Genomic DNA, 20,736 nt, shown 5'->3' on the forward strand with positions numbered 1-20,736 from the left:
GGAGCTTTGAGATCTTGCACCATTTTAAAATGTCATTGAGGGTGGTATTGCTGCATTGAGGGGTTGCGCTTGCGGATTCATGAAATCTGGATTGAACCTGTGAAAGCATTGCACCACTATATGACCTATCTTTTCACAAAGTTGGCATTGAGGTCTGCTACTTTGCCACCATAATGATCTTCTTGTACCCATAAAGTAGCCTCTGCCTCTTGCAGCTCTAAATCCTCCTATGTAGTTGTTGTAGCCTCTGCCTTGCATGCATTCTTGAACGTCTTCACTTTGAGCAACGTTTGCTTGAACGGGACCTAGGTCTGTCTGCCTGAACCTTTCAATCAACTTTTCTTGCGTTAGCAACTGCGATTCAAATTCACTTTCTGACATTTGCTCCATTCTTGCAGTGGCCACTGTTATAAACACATTATATTCTTTACCTATTAATTATATGGAGATATAAAAATTAAAAAAAGTTAGTGAACACTTTCATTCTTAAAATATTATTCATTATATATAATTTATAAAAAAAGTATGTTTATATAAAATAACAGAAACATAATTCACAATTTTTTCTTTTTTTTTTAAATAATTAAATTTGTTATATATTTTTTAATTTAATTTTGATATAATGTTAGATAGGGATGACAAAATTCCCCGAGATGCGGGGATCCCTACCGGCACTGTCCCGAATGGGGATCTGAATGTGGAGAATTTTTTTAGCGGGGATGGAGACGAGGGACAAAATTCCCCAAAGCAGGCGCGGGACCCGCGCGGGGATCCCTGCCTCGTCCCCGCTATTCTCCGAAATTTTTGAATTTCTTGAATTATCCTTAATAGTTTATTTCTCATATATGTTTTTTAGTCATTTCTCACACACACATATATATATATATATAAACCCAAAACTCCTAATCTTTATTTGCATTACCCTTCTTCAATTTAGAGATCCCTAGCGCTGTCCATACTCCATCCAACCTCTTTGCAGCCACCCCCTCGCCACCCTTCTCACCGCATCGTCACACCTCACCGTACCATCACCCTTACCGCGTCGTAATTTCTATTTGCGGCATTCCTTTTCGTAATTCTGCCGTCGTATCCATTCTCCTCTCTGTTGCCGCGTCTCCCACCTTGTCCACTGCTTTGTCCTTTGGCTCGTCGTTGCGTCATTTCAATAGAAGTCATCATCGTGTCATTTAGACTTTTTGTATAAAATCTTGCAGTTTTTATATAAAATAGATACTTGCAGCTCTATTCATATAGAAATTAATAATTAGTTAGAATCAAGGTTCTAAAAATCGGACCGGACCGACCGGTCGAACCGATTTAACCGGAAACCGGCAATGAAAGCGATCCGGTCCTCTTCCAATAACCTCTGTGTTGAAAATCGTAACCGGCCTGTTCCTCTAAAACGACGCCGTTTTTTAGTTTATTTTTAAAAAAAAAACAAAAAAACCCGATCCACTCGTTCGTGAACCACCCGTCCCTCCCCCCCCAAACACCTCTTCCTCCATTTATTCCTCTCATCTCACTCGTTCAGTCGTTCGTGAACCCTAGCCCTCTGAAGCCAAGGAAGAGGAACCCCGTACCCAGTACCCTAGCTCTCCGTCGTCGCCGCGGTTCCCAGGTCGTCAGCGCCGCCGCCGTCCCCAGGTCCTCTTCGTCTTCGCTGGCCTCTCGAACCCAGGTGAGTGGTTCCTTGTCTTCATCTTCTCTGAACTTCTTCTTCAATTTTTGTTCCATATTTCTTCAATTCTTCTTGGGTCTTGGCTTGAAGTTTGGTTCTTCAATTCTTCTTCTTCGTTCTTCGGTCTGCATTCTGCATTCTCTATCACATTGAAATTAAGCTTTGGATTCTCTTATTTCGTTTTAATTTTACCGCACTCAACATGTTTGATGAAATGCTTTAACTATATTTCTGATTGGTTTTATAATTTCTAGCTTTTATAATATCTCTCCGTCAAGGTTAGTGGGCTAAACTCATGAAATTTCAGATTACTCAAATATGCAATTTCTGAAATTAGGGATTTGTGAATATGAACTCTGAAGTTAGTGATTGATTTCTGATATATTACTGATTCTGTTCTAATATGTGCTTTTGTTACTGATTCTGAAATTGAGTAATGGATTTGTTTCTGAAACTGAGTAATGGATTTGTTACTGATTCTGTTCTATGGTCTCATGGATGATTATTGGATTTCTAGCCGTTCTATTGCTGTTTTTAATTTGGATTATGATTTATTGATTTTAGTTATGGATGAAAGTATTAATCAAGCAGCAGTTGCTGATAATGCCTGTTTGAGTAATAATTCGTCTGCTATTCCTCCTAATTCAAATGATTCTGCTAATCCTAATCCACCTAGTTCGAATAATAGTCAGTCACAAGGTTCTAATTTTTGTTGTTGAATGCCCTGTTTGTTGCTGAATGATAATTTTTGTTGCTGAATGCTGTTGGTAATGGTGTTTTTGCTGCTGAATGTCCTGCTGTTTTTATTTCTTTGTTTGTTGCTGAATGTTGGCGGCAGAATTTAAATATGGTCATGTTGATAATTTTTTGATTTTTCAATGTGCTGTGGCTAGTCTTTAATTTCGTATCTGGTAATGGATACTTCTTTGTTTTGTAGTTGCTGGTTTTGCTTTGATCTGTAGTTGCTGGCTCCTAATTATTGCTGGTTTTGCTGCTTTGTTTGTTGCTGAATGTTGGTGGTAGAATTTAGATATGATCATGTTGATAATTTTTTTATTTTTCATTGTGCTGTGGCTGGTCTTTAGTTTTGTTTTAATTAATAAAACTTTTATTAATTTCGAATGATGCTGCTAATCTTAATCCTAATCCACCTAAGCAAATTTGCAACAAGTTCTTGCGGATTTTGATGATTGATAAATCATGATGTTGGGATTTAATATTTAGATATGTTTTTTTACTATTTAATTTTTGAGTTTGTATTTTGATAAGATCATATGGATTATGTTGATGATATTTTATGTAGTGTTTTAAATTTCGAAGATATTTTAAGATTTATATTAGACTATAATTATATTTTAGGATGTTTATTTATAATTTATTTATTATTTTATTCTAAAACGATTTTTTCGGTTGAACTACCGGTTGGACCGGTTAGACCAATAAACCAGTGACTAGAACGGTTCGATGACCGGTCCGGTTCTCAGAACCTTGGTTAGAACTATTATGTAGATGGGGAATGGGGATGGGGAGCAATATTCTCCCAGGGCGGGGAATGGGGACGGGGATGGGGAGCATGGAGGCATCCGCCCTGCCTCGTTGATATCCCTAATGTTAGATGAAAGATTTTATGCATTTGTTTAATTATGTATTGTAATTAAAATATTTTTTATTACTATTTCTAAAAATAAAAAATATATTCTAAATTAGTAAATTAATCAATTCATTTAAAAATTTTATACGCAACATAGGTACATATAATAGAACAAAAGATAAAAAATAAGTAATAAAAATGAATAAATCGAGAATAAAATAAAATATATAAAGTCACGAAGAAAATAAAATATTAGATTAATACCTAAACTATAATTGTTTAAATTAAAATTTGCAATTGAAAATATCAAAAAAGAGAAACAATGAAATTGAAAGATACATAGAGTCATGGAGAGCTATATAAAAAAAATAAAAAATTTAAAATTTATTTTTTGATGAAGAGAAGATGACCACTGGACAAGAAATAGAAAAAAAAATTGAAAATATAAAAATAAGAAGAGAGTTTAAGGGAATAAAGGAGTAACGACACAAGAATTAAATTTGATTAGGTTAAATAATAATCAAATGATAAAAAAATAAAAAAGTGAATTTGAAACTTTAACTAATTGGGTTTAATTTATTTGTAGTGGGATCATTTAAAATTTGAAGTGGGAGCATATTATATATAACTATATTTTTTTTAAAAAAAAATTAAAAAGTGGGGGCAAGTGCCCCCTCATTGTTGCCCCTCATTGTTGCTACTGGGTCCGTCCCTGTTCTTCACCAAGTCCTCTTAACGTAGCTTCAATGTATTCATCTTTGGATAGCGAGGCTCCAAGAGCATTGAGCGCATCGGCTACTTGATTAATCTTTGACATGTATTCTGCTACTGTTGAACCTTGTTTCTTGAGTGCTTTCAGCTGCGTTTTGAGTTGTTTAATCCTAAATTTGACTCTGGCTTCAAAATATTCGTTCAACCCATTCCAGATATCATATGCATAATCGTATTCGATCTCATGATTAACGAAATTGGACTCCATCGTTGTCATTAGCCAAGCTACAAGGCACTGATCTTGCACTTCCCAATCGATATAATCTTGAGCTTCAATTATATTGATTCTATCTGTTTTTGAGCTGAACCGTGGAGGTATCTTCCTTGGATCTAAATGATTCTGAAGCTTGTTCACTTTTATGCACACTAGTGCTTGTTTCTTCTATGTTTTGTAATTGTTTTCGTTGAGTTTAATTGTTGAAAATGCAGCAAACGTGTTCTGGTTGAGAAAGCTCATTGGAATTTTTGTGTTTTGCCTAGTGTTGTCCATGGACCGAAGAAACTCTGATACCATGTGAAGGTATCAAATTCTCTAAGATAACGAAGAGAGGATGAGAAAGAATATGAGAAGTTGAAAGAAAATATCTGATATTTTCTTTGGAGAGAAGTTTTATACTTTTATTGACAAATCTAACTAATTGGTACAATGTGTAAATATTTATATGAAAGCTAATTGACTCTAGTGCTGACTTATACCTTATTTGACTAGTTCTAACAAACTAATTGACTCCAGCTAACTGCATGTACTTTATCATATGTACTCTCAATACTCTTAATACTCTTAACATCAATCCTATTGCTTGAGCTTCGAGGATCTGCTACCTTTTATATGCTATCTCAGTGTTTTTAACAAAGATAAAACACTAAGAATAAGACACAAAAGACAGAGGCATAAAAATTAGTGTTTTTGTATTTTGTTTGGTGATAAATTAGAATAAATTATAAAAAGTTTAATTTATTCTCATTTTTTTCATTAAAAAATATAAAAATAAAAATATAATAATAAAAAATATAATTATAAAATTTAACAAGAATAATAAAAGAAAAAATAAAAAATAAATTGTGTCTTTTATTAGTGTTTCTAATTTTCTATGTCTTTTTTGTCAGGATATACAAAAAATACACTAATTCAGTATATTTAAACACAATATCAGTGTTTATGTCTCATCTACCAAATACAATTTTGTATCTTTGTATTCTTGTTTTAGTGTCCCGTATCTATAAATAAACGCAGACTTATATACTAATTATTCTCCAAACTAACTAAATAATAAAACTTAATAGAATAATATATCACTAATGAAAAGACAATGATCAATATTTGACCATTAAAAGAACATGGCATCAAATTAAATATCTGCACAAAGTGTCTCAAAAGAAAAAAGATAATAATTTAAATAACAGCTAATAATGCAACACATAAAAACATATGAAGGCATATGGTAAGTAATTTCTATCATCACATGCTTCAGCATACAAAGGATCTATGTTTGTAGTGTTTCCACCTTAATTGCCATTTTCTTCAACCAACCTCCTACGCTTAACAGTAGATGTCACAAACCGCTTCATTCCAATTTCATTGCAAGTTATATGCTCCACATTAGTTGAAATCCTTTTTTTGGTAATCATTGCCTTTTGAAAATTTTGAGTCACATGAAAAATTTTATATTCACTATCAAAAGATGAAGAAAAATATACTTATTTTTTATATGATGGCCTGATATAAAGTAGAAAATTAAAAAAAAAAAAACATTTTATAATTTAAGGTGAATATATTAGATATATGTAGAAATTTTAGATTTACACAACTGGGTTGTCCATTCATGGTGGGTTGCTACATGTACAAGGGAGGATTCGAACCTCTAACACCTACTTAAACAGACGGGTGAGCTAACCACTCGACCAACAGATGTTGGTTTATGCTTTGTACCTCTATCCTCTATATCATGTTCCTTTTATTTTTTTTTTTTTGAAATACAAGAGGTCCGAAGGCCAATGTTCGTTCAGTCTGATTTCCAAAACAGTGGGTTTTTCTGTGGGGCCACTATGAGAAACTGAATTTTTATTTTTGTAATGGTCCAACAAGGCCCACCATAGGCCCATTACTAAAAAAGCAGTCGCGGAGCTCTGCAATTTTTCCAACACGAAGACAAAGATAGAGATAGGAAGACGAAGGCGCAACCGTGATTCAAAGTGAGTTATTCTAAGACCCAAAAAAAAAAGTGAGTTATTCTCATTCTCACTAACTATTGAGCTTTGTATCATATTATTATTATTATTATTAAGAATAAACTTGGTTCGATGAATTGCGATTTTGGTATTTTTCATTGTTAGGGAAATCAATTGCAGCTGGTGAAGTAAAATTCTTGTCCAGAATCGCAGCGTGATCTAATATGGACACCGACGATGATTTCACATTTTGTCAGGTTAAGAGATCAATGCCATTTTCTTTACTTCTATTTGATGCTCCTTTGGCTTTTGTGTTTTTGGTTTTTATTCTTTAGGTTTGGAATGTGCATTTCCAAGTTAATCAATCTCGAGAATTTACTTAAGTTGAATTCTAAAGCTTAACTCGTAAATTTTTAAGAGTTTGCATGTAAAATAGTTAGCTCGATTGGGAATCTAAACTTGCAGCTTTAAGAGTTTGAGTTACTTGAGAATTTGATAAGAATTTGTATATCTTTTGTTATTCTTCTAATTTGATGCCTTGGATTTATAGGTTAGTTCGCAGGAGGGTGTTGAAACAAAGAAACTTGCTTCGGATATTGCTGACATTTCCATAAAAGAAGAATCCTCAAGTTCTCCCACTATTAGTAGTAATCAAGATGGTGGTTTCTTGTGGAAGGATGGTTTTGCAAATAATTCGGACTCTATAAAGGAGGACAAGGTTGGTTCTTTGTCTTTCACCGTAACCAGTGCGACTTCACGTCAGCCGAATGAATTGAACAAGAAATCAGTTCTGAGTGATGGGATGAATTCGATTCAAAGGTCTCCAGAACTGAAGAGTCCTGTTGCAAAGCCGGCAGCTCGGACCAAAGTTCCTTTTGAAAAAGGATATAGTCAAATGGATTGGCTTAAGCTTACTCGGACACATCCTGACCTTGCAGGTTCTCTTACTTAATCTATTGCCTTAGTTTTTTATTTAAAAAAATGACTCTACTTAGTTGTAGCTTTGAATGATAAAAATACATGAAGCTTATGGTTGATTATTGTAGCTGAATTTAGAATAAGTTGCACAAAAATTGCTGCAAATTTCTGAATACAGTTGTAGTTTCAAGTTCTTTTGTTACATTACTAAAGCTATTGGTTATATGTTATTTTACAATTTCGCAACTATACTCTAAATTTGGCGGTGAAGTGCTGTTTTCTCTGATCATCTATTAATACACCATATCTGGAACATTGTCATTACTTTATTGATTTCCATCTTGTCCTCTGATTAAGGGTGTGCTTGGGAATGCTTAAAATAATTATGTGCAAATAAATTCATGTTTGGACATTTTAACAGAAAAGCGGTTGAAGATAATCAATTGTGTTTGAAATATATGAAAAAAGCTTCTTTCTTTTAGTGGTATAATTACAAAAATTGGTATGAAATGATTGTTTATATCATTTAACATTGGATGCTTCGGGTCAAATTGGCAAAAATCATTACAATTATTAAAAAAAAAAGCTTTAGCTTATAATCTTTAGCTTCAAAATTTAGCTAAAATGATTGGTTTTTTGTTATAATCTGTTTTCACTTTTTACGCAAACATACTTCTTTTTTCAAAAAATAAGTCTTTTTTAGCATATTCCCAAACATGCTCTAAGTCATTGTTGTGTTAGTGCCTTTATGGTAGCCCTTGGTTGATATACGGAATTCCTTTTAGGTTTTCTGTAGCTGGTTGGTTCTATAAGCATAAAAGTTAGTTCTTTTCTTTACTTTTCATCTTCCAAGAAGTGGCTACATAATGTATTAATCTTATCTATTTAATTTCAGGCTTAAAGGGACAATCAAATAAGAGACTTATTCCAATGGATGAAGTTAGAAAGCACCAAACAGAAGGTGAAATGTGGACTGTTTTAAAAGGACATGTTTACAATATATCTCCATATATGAAGTTTCACCCTGGAGGTATGGCTATCTGCTCATTGTACATGTTCATATATAATCTTGTCACTTTTATATTGCTAGTTTCGTTGAAATTATGCATGCATAAGTTGCTAACATGAAAATCATTTCCTGCCACCCAACCGGGAAAAAAAAAAAAAACTCAGGTGTTGATATGTTGATGAAAGCAGTGGGAAAAGATTGCACATCTCTCTTCAGTATCCTTTTTCTTTTTTGAGATTATCCAACTTAAGTTTATGCTTGAATTTGTAGGATGTTGACATTTTCTTGCATTATCATTTATACACGTGTACACACATACACGAACGAGAGAAGCAATCTGGAATATTAAATCTTTTGCCATTGGTCAAAAACACAAATTAAACATTAAGTCATGTGATATTTTTAAGATCAACTGACCTTTTAAAAACTTTTAATTCTAACATTTTCTCTCCTCATATAAGATCCATTCACTTTTCTCACTGGATACATTTCCTATATATAATCCATGTTTTTCAAGCCTTAAATTTCATATGCAATATGGGAGAGTTAAATTCTGTTGCATATACCATAATAAAATTAGTTTTAAGTAGGTGTGTAAGCACTTGGAAAATCAGGATGTCCACTTGATGAAACCCCTACATGGTTTTATGCATATGCTTATGATTCAAGTTGTAGCTTAGGTTCCTTGGGCATGATCGTTTGTTATCTATAAACTCAATTTCTGCGTGTTAAGGAGCACTTTCAGCTTTATCCTTAATTCTTGTGTTAGATAAATACCATGCTTGGGTTAATGCCGAATTCTTATTGGAGAAATGCCTTGTGGGCACCTTAGATGAAAGTCATTAAAGAAATTAACAGTTGTATACAGATACTAAATTATCACTAGGTCACATTATTTAAAAACTGCACTCCAATCCATTACACCCCTTCATGATCCCTTTTCTGGTCAAACCACCAAGACAATAGTGGAATGAGGAATAAATTCATTTGTGAATTTGTTTATATTTAAAGAATTCCGATCGGAAGTTGCTGGGAAATGGATCCTCTCAATTTTTTTGTAAAGTGTGATCTTTTACCATTCAACATTTTCTCTCATATTTTTTCTCTTGATCCTACTTAAATAGTGTATGGTAAAAGATCACACATTACAAGAAAATTGAGAGGATCCATGCTTAATTTGCTGTACAATGATGGACAGTGCATTTGTTCTCCAAACTTGAAGGCTTGGTTGTCATGTAACATTTCATAAGTGATTACTGACTATTGACTTTGTTCAGTAATTTTTTTTTTTTCATCCCCCCCCCCCCCTCCTCTTCAACATTTGACATGATTTACAATAAGTGAATATGGCAAGATGATAATTATTTCACGTTTCTGAGTTTTCTTTAGTGGTGCAGGTTGCAAAGTGTGTTTTCTTTTTTTTCTCTCTCCTTTTAAGCTTGTATTTTGCTAGTTATATTGACATAGTCCACTCTTGGATAAACATTGCTTGTGAACCTGGCTTGAATAAAATCTGCTCTATGGTAATTCCAAAAATGAGGAACCAAGGTCTCATTCAAGTGAGGGATTCATTTCATATGCCATATGGTGGAGTCACTTATAGCGAACCTAATCAAGTTTACTTATAAAACTAATAAATACAAATCAAGATTCCAAACAGAAGGGAGAAATATAAATCAAGGCAGTGTAGTGATGTATGGATACACTCATTTTAAATTTGTTAGACAAGGAGATCAAGGTGTATATATACATATATATATACAGTATAAAAAGAGAATTTTAGATAAATTATAATATTTTGATATATACTATTTTTAAATTCATTTTAAGCATGTTAATTAAAAATAATATTGGACAAATTAATACGAAATTGTATTTGAATGTGTCTAAATATGTAAATAGGAGTACTTTTATAAGATATAGTTGAACACAAAAGTATACGTACTAAATAAGTGTCTGAAATGTGAACATAACAATTCAAAAGAATGTCTATATTCAGAAATAGTAACCATGTTATAATGTCCGTTATTGTGGTATCATTTTTTGTGTAGTTTTCTTATTAATTTTTATATATTGAAAGAATGTTTGAATTGAAGGACAAAGATCAGAGTACAGGGTTCAGAAAGACTCGTCCTTGTTTTATTTTTTTTTTTTATTTCTCACGGTATTCCCTAGTCCGACAAGTTAAAGACTAATTCACCGCAATATTGAGTTCCATTTAACCACTAGACCATCCCAAATTGGTTCCTCATCCTTGTTTTATGATGTATTGTATTTAACAACATTCTCGATATAAAATCTGTATCTATTCATGTATCTGTTGAGGTTGAATTGTATGGATTCTTCGTTTTGTATGTTTGTTTTGTTAAGGTTACTGCCCTCCTCTATCTTACGCTTTGTATGTCTTAATGAAATTGAGCACTCCCTCCGATAGGGAAAAAAAAATAATGAAAAAGAAAAAGAAGACAATATCATTGTGATATGACTCACGAGAGACAAGAACTTTTAAGTGCATTTACATTTGTACTGATAAAAGTGGTAAGTTGATACCCCTTATTTTGTTTTTAATCTTTAAAACTTTGTTGTCTTCTTTATAGCTTTAGTAAGTGCTTGAGTAAGGTAATATAACAGTAAATTTGGCTCAGCTATGATGGTTTCTGTCTTTCTGGTGATGAGAAATGGTGTGTCATCCATAAACTGCACTGAGTGTACCTGGTGGTGCAAAGCAACATAGTTTATTTTTGTTTCTCTTTTGGTACAAAACGTTTGGCTAATAATTTACTTCAGCATGATTTGGAAATTTTTTTAAAGAGATACCTGTACTTATTGCAAGTATTTCACTTTGCGTTTGTAAATGAAAAATATCATATGTATTTGTACTTTCATCTTTTAAAAATAAGAATATTTTTTAAAGTTAGATTGTATTTATTAAAATAAAAAATATTACGTGCATATTAAATCAATCACAAAATTAATCATTTTTATTTATAAATATATATGTTGTTTAACTAATTTATAATATATATTTTATATTTTAATATATATTTTAGAATAAATAATTATTTTTAACCATGAAATATTTGATTACGGATAAAATTAACCATCTAAAATTTAAATAAACTTGTAACCATCAAAGTTTAGCTCTCTTCGACAATTCTAACTAATTATTGGTTTTAATGTATCACCCTTAGTTAAGTGTCCTATGCGGCATGATATAATTCATTTAATTAACAAAAATTTGAAAAACTAAATAAATATTAATTTAATTATATAGAATTAAAATTAAAATATATCTACCTTAATTAAAATGAATTCAGCAACATACTTTCGAATTTCGATTAACACTCCCATCCTTTTTCTGCCATGCAAAACCCCTAAAATATATCTACCTTAATTTTTTTCGGTGCCAATTTGAAGGAGAAAAAGCAAATTGAAGAGTGATCCAATTTTGGAAGATTCCCAACAAGACGTGCTTGAACATCTTAAGTCCTCAACAAATTTGAAGAAACTGAGATTTGAGTCAATGGCAAAGTGGGAGGAATGGAACATCATAGATGGTATACTGAGTTTTCTAGTCTATCAAACCTATCTCTGAGTGGTTGTCCGAAACTCAAAAGAAAATTTACCCAGCAATCTTTCTTGCTTGATTGAACTTCTTGTATATGATTGTTGTCTACTTGAATCACAATTTTCAGGAGAAGTGGATAGATTTTGAGGGTTAGGAGAGTCAGAATACTAAGGGCTTTTTCATATTTTGCAAAATGAGGAAGAAGAAATTGGGGTTGGAATGGTAATCTAATCTTTTAGGGTTTAGTTGGAGTGTATCTTATCACGTAGGACATTTAATTAAAATTACCTATTGGTCAAAATGGTCAAATAGAACTAAATTTTAATGATTATTAAATTTATTTAAATTTTTTATGGTCAATTTTATTGGTAATTAAATTTTTTATGATAAAAAATGATTATTTATTCTATATTTTATATGATTTAATAATTGTGACTTATTAGACTAATTTTTTGTGTATGCATAATATAGTTATATCAAATAAAAATATATAATATAAATATTTAAATTTATCCTTATATTTCTATTTATCATAATTTTTTTAAAATTTTAATAGTTGCTTCACCAAACACAAAGGTAAATTATTTTATTCTAAACATCTTATTTCATTTTATTTTGGTTTTTTAGTCAAAATTAAATGTTTTTCTTCCAAAAATATTATTTCTTTTATTATAATTTCCTTCTAAATAACGGTAAAAATATTAATTGTTGTAGTCATAGTAATAGTTTTAGTGATTCGATAATGAAAATGACTTAAGAATACAAGAAATAAAATGATAATTTTAAAAAAAAAAATTAATTTTAACTCGAGAATAAAAAAACAAAATAAAATTTTTGTGATAAAAATAGAATATTTCAAATATTATGGACAAAATCAGAATTTCACCGAAATGTTAGCAGCTAAAAGAACAAATAAATAAAATGTTTTGATATCAGCTATTGTTTTTATTGATTAAAAAAATAAAATTTTGAGGTATTTTCAAGTACAAAAAAGTATGGTTAAGCTATTCAAATACAAATGATAAAAGCTATGAAAATAGTCTTTTATCTTATTGCCCCATATATTCTTCTGTAGGCATAGTTTTGACATCTTACATTTGCACACATTCCTTAAATTTTATTCAAGGTGGAGTCTAACAAATTTTATTTACGGGCCTGCTACACATACAAGTTTACAAGCATCCAAGTTGGCCCAGCCCAAATCGAAGACACGCGCATAAAGAAGCATAACATGGCGCGTCAAAATCACGCGCTCAACACAAACGGTTACGTATGGCAGACTCTTCCACTTCCTCCACTTCTTCCACTTCTCAAAACGCTTCGAAAACAAGGAAACGCTCTCATTTTCGAGCAAAAATCAAAGTTCAAAACATACAAATCGTTGTTCGAAACCTCCATCAAAACAACATCAAACTCTCCGTGAAGAATCTGAAGAGAAAACAAAGCAACAACACTCAACGTAAGTTCATTAACATTACTGTATATTCTACTTTTCTTCTACGTCGTTCTTCTAGGGTTTACTGGGCTATTATTCTTGCTTCTTTGTTACACTGTTCTAAGTTCTACGTCGTTCTTCTAAGTTCTACGTCGTTCTAAGTTCTCCTGCTAATGTTGTTGATTTTTGGGGGTTTATTCCGTAGATTGGGGGGTGTATACTGCTTGAACTTGTAATGTGGCTTGATATTGAAGCATGTTTGACTGATATCTGACTGATATATATGAATGTATCTGAATAATATCTATCTCACTGTTATCAATGGGTGTATCTGATTCTTACATATGGGTGTATCTCACTGTTATCAATGGGTGTATCTGAATCATATATGCGTGTATTTTACTGATATCTCAATTAATTTGATATTGAAGCATGTTTGAGTGATACCTGACTGATATATATGGATTTATCTGAATCATATCTATGGGTGTATCTCACTGTTATCAATGAGTGTATCTGACTCATATCTATGGGTGTATCTTACTGTTATTAATGGGTGTATCTGACTCATATATATGGGTGTATATTACTGATGTCTTTGGGTGTATTTTTCGTTTCAGACAAAATGGCAGCAAGAAACCAAACAAAGGACCTTAAGTGTGTCACACATCTCCTGAGTGATAAGTTCAGAAACATGACTGAGGAGAAGAAGGCAATTGTCAGGGATCTCAGATTTGGTGGGTTGATGCACGTCCCACCTCTAAGGGTGGATCACCAACTCTTAAGGGAACTGGCAAACAACTTCAAACTTGGGGAGAACAGACTGAAGACAGGATATGGTTCTTTCCAAATAACACCAAAGACAATAGGTGATGCGCTTGGCATCAATGCAACAGGTAACTAGCTCAAAATTATAGGTGTATATTAAGTTCATGATTGGGTGTATTTAAGGTTGATGCTTGGGTGTTTTTGAACCGATTTTGATACTTTGTTGTTTTCTTTTTTGTAGGAAATCTGTTTCCTGAGAAAGTTGAGTATAAGCAACTTTCTGATGATGACAAAATAATTTATAGAAGATTCTAGGGTAAGACCCTCAAAAGTCTTACCGATGAAATGATGGAAATAGGCGTTGGCAGCGAAGAGGAAAGCCTGATGTTCAAGAGGATATTCATCCTCTACATACAGATGGCGTTCCTTTTGCCAACGACGATAAACAAAATATCGCCCGTGCACCTGGCCCCAATTTTTAAGATGGACGGCATATCGGAGAGAAACTGGGGGGGGGGGCATGTTTTGACCTTCATTATCAAGGGCATCACAGACTACCAGGAGAAGAAGAAGAAGGCAATTGATGGCTGCCTCTTTGCCCTGATGATAATATACTTTCATCTTTCGGAAAACAAAGGCAAGAAGAGGGCTGAAAGACCACCAAAGCCTTGGATTGCCAACTGGACTAAGGAGCAGTTGGTGGAAAGAATGACTGCAGAAAGAGAAGAAATTTTGGTAAGTAAACATAATATGTTGCTTGTATTTTATTTACCTGAATGCTGCTAGCTAAAATATCTCATGTTTCAGGGGATTGTGAAGATGGCGGAGACAAGAGCAAGAGAAAAAATAAAAAAAAAAAGAAAAAAAGAAAAAAAACAAGAAATAAAAAAAAACAAAAAAAAGGAAGGCGAGTCCAACATCGTCTTCGGAGATAGAAACAGCTACTGACAGTGACACTTCTACCTCTGACTCTGAGACTCAACAAGACTCAGAGGATTCAGCAAGAAAACACCCCATCAAAAAGGGGAAAAAGTAAGTACCATACTTGGGTGTAATTTCTTTTTCGAGTTGGGTGTATTTTGTTGATCACGTTGGGTGTATTTTTAGTATGTTCTAAATAATCATTGTTTGCCTTCCAGAATGGACTCCAGAAAAAGAAAGCAGATGCAAGAGGAGTCAGATTCTGATTCAGAATCTGAATCTGAACCAAGTGATGAGTAATGTCCTGAAATTATTACTCCTTTCTTTTGGCTTCATTATAAAGATTTCGTGTATTAACTAAAGTGTCTATTATTATATTAACTTATAGGAGCGAAGAATCATCACCTGCAGAGAAGGAGAAGAAAAAGAAAAAAACAAAAACAACACCAAAAAACTAAGCACTTCTTTGCATAATATTCTGTGATAAAATTAATTTTTTATTTCTGATTGGTACTCTTTTTTTTCCACCCAGAACACAACCAAAAAAGAAAAAAGTTGTCGTGGAGGATTCACCTCCTAAAGAAGACCAATACTTTGACGGGTACAGTACCTCGTAAGCTATATTACCGTCTATCGTCGTAATTATTTTTGTTAACATCTTCTTTTATGAATGTAGTGAGACATATGAAATATCAAGTGACGAACTGGATGAATGGCTAGGGCAAAACGTTGATAAATCTGCTGCAGAGGGGTATGTCTTGCTGGGCTGTCTATTTCATATTTTGTTGTGTTTTGTATGCTAATAATTGTTTCTTGTTTCGCAGGGAGAACCAACCTGACCTGCGATCGACAGAAGGTCGCTATGTGTCGTCTGAAACGTAAGAAGCTTTATTATTTAATAAAATCTTGTTATCATGATTTGGGTGTATCTTGTGGAACCATTTGGGTGTATTGTGTGGATCAAGTTGGGTGTATGTTGTTTAATGAGTTGGAATATTAAGTTTGTTGTGTTAGGTGTATATTGTCCATTCGGTTGGTTGTATCTTGTGCATTCATTTGGGTGTATTTTATACCTGTATCTTATTTTGTCTGAATAACATGAAATCTGTTTTAGAATACCGGCTGTAAACTTGGGAAGTGATGGTCCTTCCTCTCAAGGACACACAGAACAGAGTAGTGTAAACCAGCCGTCACAGAGCATGTAATTTCTCTTTCAAATAACCGTTACTTTTTTTCTTCTATTACCCTTCTACTTCTAATTCTGTATATATTTTTTTTAGAAAAAAAAGCCCTTTATTATTTTATTCAAGAAAAAAAAGGCAGGAAAAAAAAGCAAAAACTGCAAGTATGTAAGTTCTCAAAAAAACAAAGCCTGTCTTCTTTTTGAATTGTTCGGGTGTATTTCTTAAATTTCTTTGGGTGTATTCTAGGTTGAGTCCGTCTGATTCGAATATGATGGTTGTGAGGGAACAGACACCGTCGGAAGCGCTTGCAATATGAGTTTTCCAATAATATTTCAACCTTATAACCTTATTATTTTCAAAGGCGTTGTTAACCTTTCATTTTTCTTCTTGTTTAGAGTCCCGATTCAGGTTTTTGTGCCGGCATCCCAAACAACCACTGAGACAGATTTTGAACCAACCCCTATGCTACAGATTGAAGGGACTACAGAAACGTAAGAAATAGTATTGAGTGTATATTTGTTTAGAGTTTGGGTGTATATTAGCTAACAGTTTGGGTGTATATTGTTCATGATTAGTTTTTTTTACGCCGTGATTAATTTTTTGTAACTGTGCAGCACTCCTGAAACCCCCAAACAACTTCAAGAGACCACACCCACGGTTCCCCCAGCTCCAACTAAAATGTAAGTTCATCAGACTAAAATCAATCTTTGCTTATCATCCGTATATTCTTATTCTTATTCTTATTTTTATACATGACGCAGTCATCCAGACGCAGAAGACGCTGCTACCCTGTTGATGATGGCACGGGCAGCATCCTATGTTCCTAAAACAGATCCAGGGGTGCCATCATTCAGCCTTGGATTGACTGATTCAAGCCAGGAGGGGGCGTCAACGCAGGAGACAGAAAGGGAAAAATCTCCAGAAGCTGCGAATTTGATAGAACAATTGGACAGTTTGGTCCAAAGAATAGCAAGCAGCGCGGCGAAGGGAAAAAACACAAGTCCACAAATTCAGAGGGAGACTGGGGGAGAAAGTTCTGCAAAGTTTGAAACTCCTGGGGGAATGAATCAAATTCCAGATGATATGAAACAAAAGTGCTACATCTGGGGGATGAGACTGAAGGAAGATGCAGATGGCAATACTAACGAGTATGAGGAAATGTGCACTCTGATTGGCCAAGGAGAATACATTTTGATGAGAATGCACCTTGCCTCCCTACAGGCAAAAAGTGGTATAGAATCTCAGGTAATATTAGAATAACATTAATCTTTTTACACCAAAGTCAATTACAATGCTTATTAATGTAAAATTGATTTTGGCATATATTTCTAGATTGTATCTGCCATCTGCCTCATCCTCAACAACAAAAATGAAAAGAGGTTTAAAGAACAAATATACTGTCTCCCCCCCGATATTGTGGTAAGTGTTACTTCTCCGAACTTTGGGTGTATTTTCTGTATTGATTTGGGTGTATTTTTTAGGTTCCATTGGGTGTAAGTTTAGTATTTCATTTCTTGATTCGCAATTCTTGCAGTGCATGGCACTTTCGGATCACCCAAACGGGAAATTCGTATCACCGAAAACGAAAAAGGAATTCAGGGTGGAAGCCTACCCGAGTTTCATTCCCTTCATAGATAGAAAAAAATTGACTTCGCACCCATATGTAAGTTTTTGTTTGCTAAATTTGTTAGTATGCTTATTTACTTATTTGCAAAATAAAATAACACACTGTTCACGTGTGGCAATCCTTCAGATTTTTGCCCCTGTCTGCTACTCGGGGCATTGGTGGTTATGGCTGATAAAAACAAGAAAGCGAAAATGTCAAATACTTGACCCGCTACACAAAAAAGCTCCCACTGATGAGAGAAAGGCCATTAATAAATTCACTGTAAGTTGCCTCTGTCTTCTTTACTTTAATAGATAGGTCTATTTCTTTAGTTCTGATGGGTGTATATTGTCCATTCAGTTGGGTGTATCTTGTCCATTCATTCGGGTGTATTACTGATTTGTTTTCGTATTTAAGGGATACGTATTTTCAAGATTGATAACATATGCCGGCGGGGAACCTCTGCAGAAAGGGGAGAGGGAGAAGGAAATTAAATCACCATATGTTAAAATATCAGGCCAAAAAACAAGGTATAAATTTGTGACTCTGAACATTAAACTTTTGTAAATGAGATTTGTAATTTATTTTCTTCGTTTTCAGCTATGACTGCGCTGTGTACGTTATGAAGTGAATGGAGTTAATTGAGCCGGAAAACATCAAAAAGGGGAAGTATCAATGGGATAATTGGCCACAGGTAACTGTCTTTAGAACCATATAACTCTGTATTACTTTACTGAATTAATATTGCTGTTTAAACAGAATATACTTTTTAATTGTAGGAGGAGGTGGACCACTATAGAGTGGAGTACGCTTCCCGGATACTATTCAGTGAGATGAATACACAGAGAAATCGGGCAATTAGAGAGAGTAGTGCTATAAGGCTGTCGAAGCCATCCTCTATATTATTAAGTCCGTTTTGTCAGATTAATTCTGCTGATATAGAAATTGGGTAATCCAACTGCTTGGTAGTTTGTAAATTGAACAAATAATGTAAATATTTGCCATTTATCAACAACTTCTATTCCATGTATATTTTTTCCCATAGTTAAACTATCTGTGCTGGTAAACTGTCTGTGATGTATTCAAAAGCTGTATTACAGGTGGTAAAATATGAAGGAAAAATCAAGGCATATATAAACGCAAATTATAAACTGTTACACCCAACGCAAGTCTAATAATACACCCAAGATTGCATAAAATATACACCCAAACTGTCTGTGCTGTATTCAAAATGTATGAATTACATGTACTAAAATATGAAGAAAAACATCAAATCAAATATAAACCCATAACCTGAGAATTTTTACAGCTTTTGTTCTATATGTATCTATATATGTGTCTATATGTAAATTGTGAATTAACGAAAATACACCCAAAATAACAGTGCTTTTACACCCATATTATGTAAAACTATACACCCAACGAGTTATCCCCTGCTGCTGGTACCCTGAACTAATAACTCATAACGTGTCCTTGATATTGGCTGCAATTTGAATGCGCCACTGATGCAGCATCAAAAAGGTTTATCTGAAATATAACACACACACATTACCTAAACTATTAACGAGAAAAATAAACTCAATTGCCACAAATTTAAAGAACAGTACTTTTACCTCGCTTAAAACTTTCGTCTTCTTCTTCTTTGTGGCATTTGCGATCTGTTTCTCCAGCTTTGAACCTAGCCTGTTTTTTGGACGTCCTCTTGTTCGAATCCTTGGCGGGCTTTGAAGCTCGTTAACAGATTCCAAGTTGGCGTCTTCGTGGGATAAAGAAGATGTCCCCTTCCTTTTGGCTTTTAATGATTCCATCTCGGCCATGACGTTATCGTACGCACGGTGCAAAATTGCAGTCAGCTCCTCCGATTCGGAGGCAAATTCGCAGATATTTTGCGGACGAAAAACCAATTGGTCGAACCTCTTGCTTCTTGGCTCCATTAGTGGCTCGTCGTGGCTGCTCTTGATGTGTGTGTGTCGCCTCTTTACCTTCTTGCTCCATCGTTCCAGTATGTATCTCGGTGACACTTGGCTTACTTGTTCGAAGCTTAACACGCTTAGTGCGTGACGGCACAGTATCCCTCTCGACTCGAATAATAAGCATTGGCATTTTACCTCGGCTGCCACTGAGTCGTAAGTAACCACGAACTTGTTGAATATTGAGCTGGAAACTTGTTCTCCGACGTCGTATACTGAATAGCCTAGAGCGGAATTCTTTAATCTGGTGATGCAATTCGCCTTTCCTCTGAATTGCGCTTGGACTTCCCTAAACTTTGCGTGAGTGTACACATCTTGAAACTGAGCTTCAATGCAGGATTTGGTTGCACACGGTATAAGCGTATGAAAATCTGCAGCATCTGATTCTCTCTCTGCTTGCTCGTTGCTTCCGAGGCAATTATCGTATTGTTTGACGAACTGAATAAGCGAGCTGTTCCGGGTGATATACTTGTTAAAAAATGAATGCATGCTCTCGCTCCTTTGTGTGCTTCTCATCCCTGTCCAAAAGTGCTGATCCAGATAGATAGGAACCCATATGTGACGGTCTTCGTACAGATCTGCATAATACACCCAAACACAGGCTGTAAATACACCCGAGGGGACATACAATTTACACCTCTGCTGCAGATTTTAAAAAGACATTACCTGAAAGCCACTTGTTGTCCGCAAGACCAAAATTCAGCAGAAAATCGTTCCAATTCCTATCGAATGAGTCTTTGCTATGAGAGTTCCAAACAACTTGGCTCATTTCTTGTTCGATATCGGCATGTCCCTTGTACCCGTTTAATTTGCTTGGAATCTTCTTCATGATGTGCCAAATACACCAGCGGTGAACTGTTGTTGGCATACAGGCCTCTAAAGCCCTTTTCATGGATGCGCACTGATCGGTGAGAAACCCTTTCGGAGCGTTTCCTCCCATGCAACGAAGCCAGCTTTGAAATAACCATTTGAATGATTCAATTTCTTCGTTCTTCATCAAAGAGCATCCGAGAAGTGTTGATTGACCGTGGTGATTCACCCCGACAAAAGAACCACAGACCAAATTATACCTAAAACAAATTACCATGGTCCAGAATGCAAAATCATTAGTTACACCTTAACAAATGCTTCGCATACACCCAATGAAA

General features: G+C 34.2%; 2 protein-coding genes and 1 long non-coding RNA gene across 4 annotated transcripts; all 3 read left to right on the forward strand.

Moving 5' to 3' along the window:
* The first annotated feature begins 1,493 nt into the window (after positions 1–1,493).
* On the forward strand, positions 1,494–9,505 carry LOC112737339 (cytochrome b5 domain-containing protein RLF). Of its 2 annotated transcripts, none has more exons than XM_025787193.3 (7): positions 1,494–1,678; positions 6,127–6,262; positions 6,375–6,466; positions 6,760–7,147; positions 8,023–8,157; positions 8,301–8,351; positions 8,906–9,505. In XM_025787193.3, exons 3-7 carry the CDS (start codon positions 6,434–6,436, stop codon positions 8,980–8,982), a joined length of 684 nt encoding a protein of 227 aa, XP_025642978.1. In that variant the 5' UTR covers positions 1,494–1,678; positions 6,127–6,262; positions 6,375–6,433; the 3' UTR covers positions 8,983–9,505. The 2 variants fall into 2 exon arrangements, with proteins under 2 accessions (XP_025642978.1, XP_025642980.1); XM_025787195.3 differs by having other exon boundaries at positions 1,517–1,678; positions 6,127–6,233.
* A 5,882-nt stretch (positions 9,506–15,387) lies between these two features.
* Positions 15,388–15,952, forward strand: LOC112735761 (uncharacterized). Its single transcript, XR_003168530.3, has 4 exons — positions 15,388–15,429; positions 15,505–15,579; positions 15,653–15,706; positions 15,943–15,952. It is a non-coding gene; the product is annotated as an uncharacterized lncRNA (long non-coding RNA).
* Positions 15,953–16,324: 372 nt separating this feature from the next.
* Positions 16,325–18,648, forward strand: LOC140177450 (uncharacterized). Its single transcript, XM_072210557.1, has 9 exons — positions 16,325–16,503; positions 16,627–16,692; positions 16,774–17,257; positions 17,345–17,431; positions 17,547–17,675; positions 17,766–17,900; positions 18,036–18,148; positions 18,219–18,312; positions 18,398–18,648. The coding sequence occupies exons 1-8, from the start codon at positions 16,325–16,327 to the stop codon at positions 18,247–18,249; spliced, it is 1,224 nt and encodes a 407-aa protein (XP_072066658.1). The 3' UTR covers positions 18,250–18,312; positions 18,398–18,648.
* The last annotated feature ends 2,088 nt before the right edge of the window (positions 18,649–20,736 follow it).

This window comes from Arachis hypogaea, chromosome 13 (genome assembly GCF_003086295.3).
Source record: "Arachis hypogaea cultivar Tifrunner chromosome 13, arahy.Tifrunner.gnm2.J5K5, whole genome shotgun sequence".
Lineage (NCBI taxonomy): Eukaryota > Viridiplantae > Streptophyta > Magnoliopsida > Fabales > Fabaceae > Arachis > Arachis hypogaea.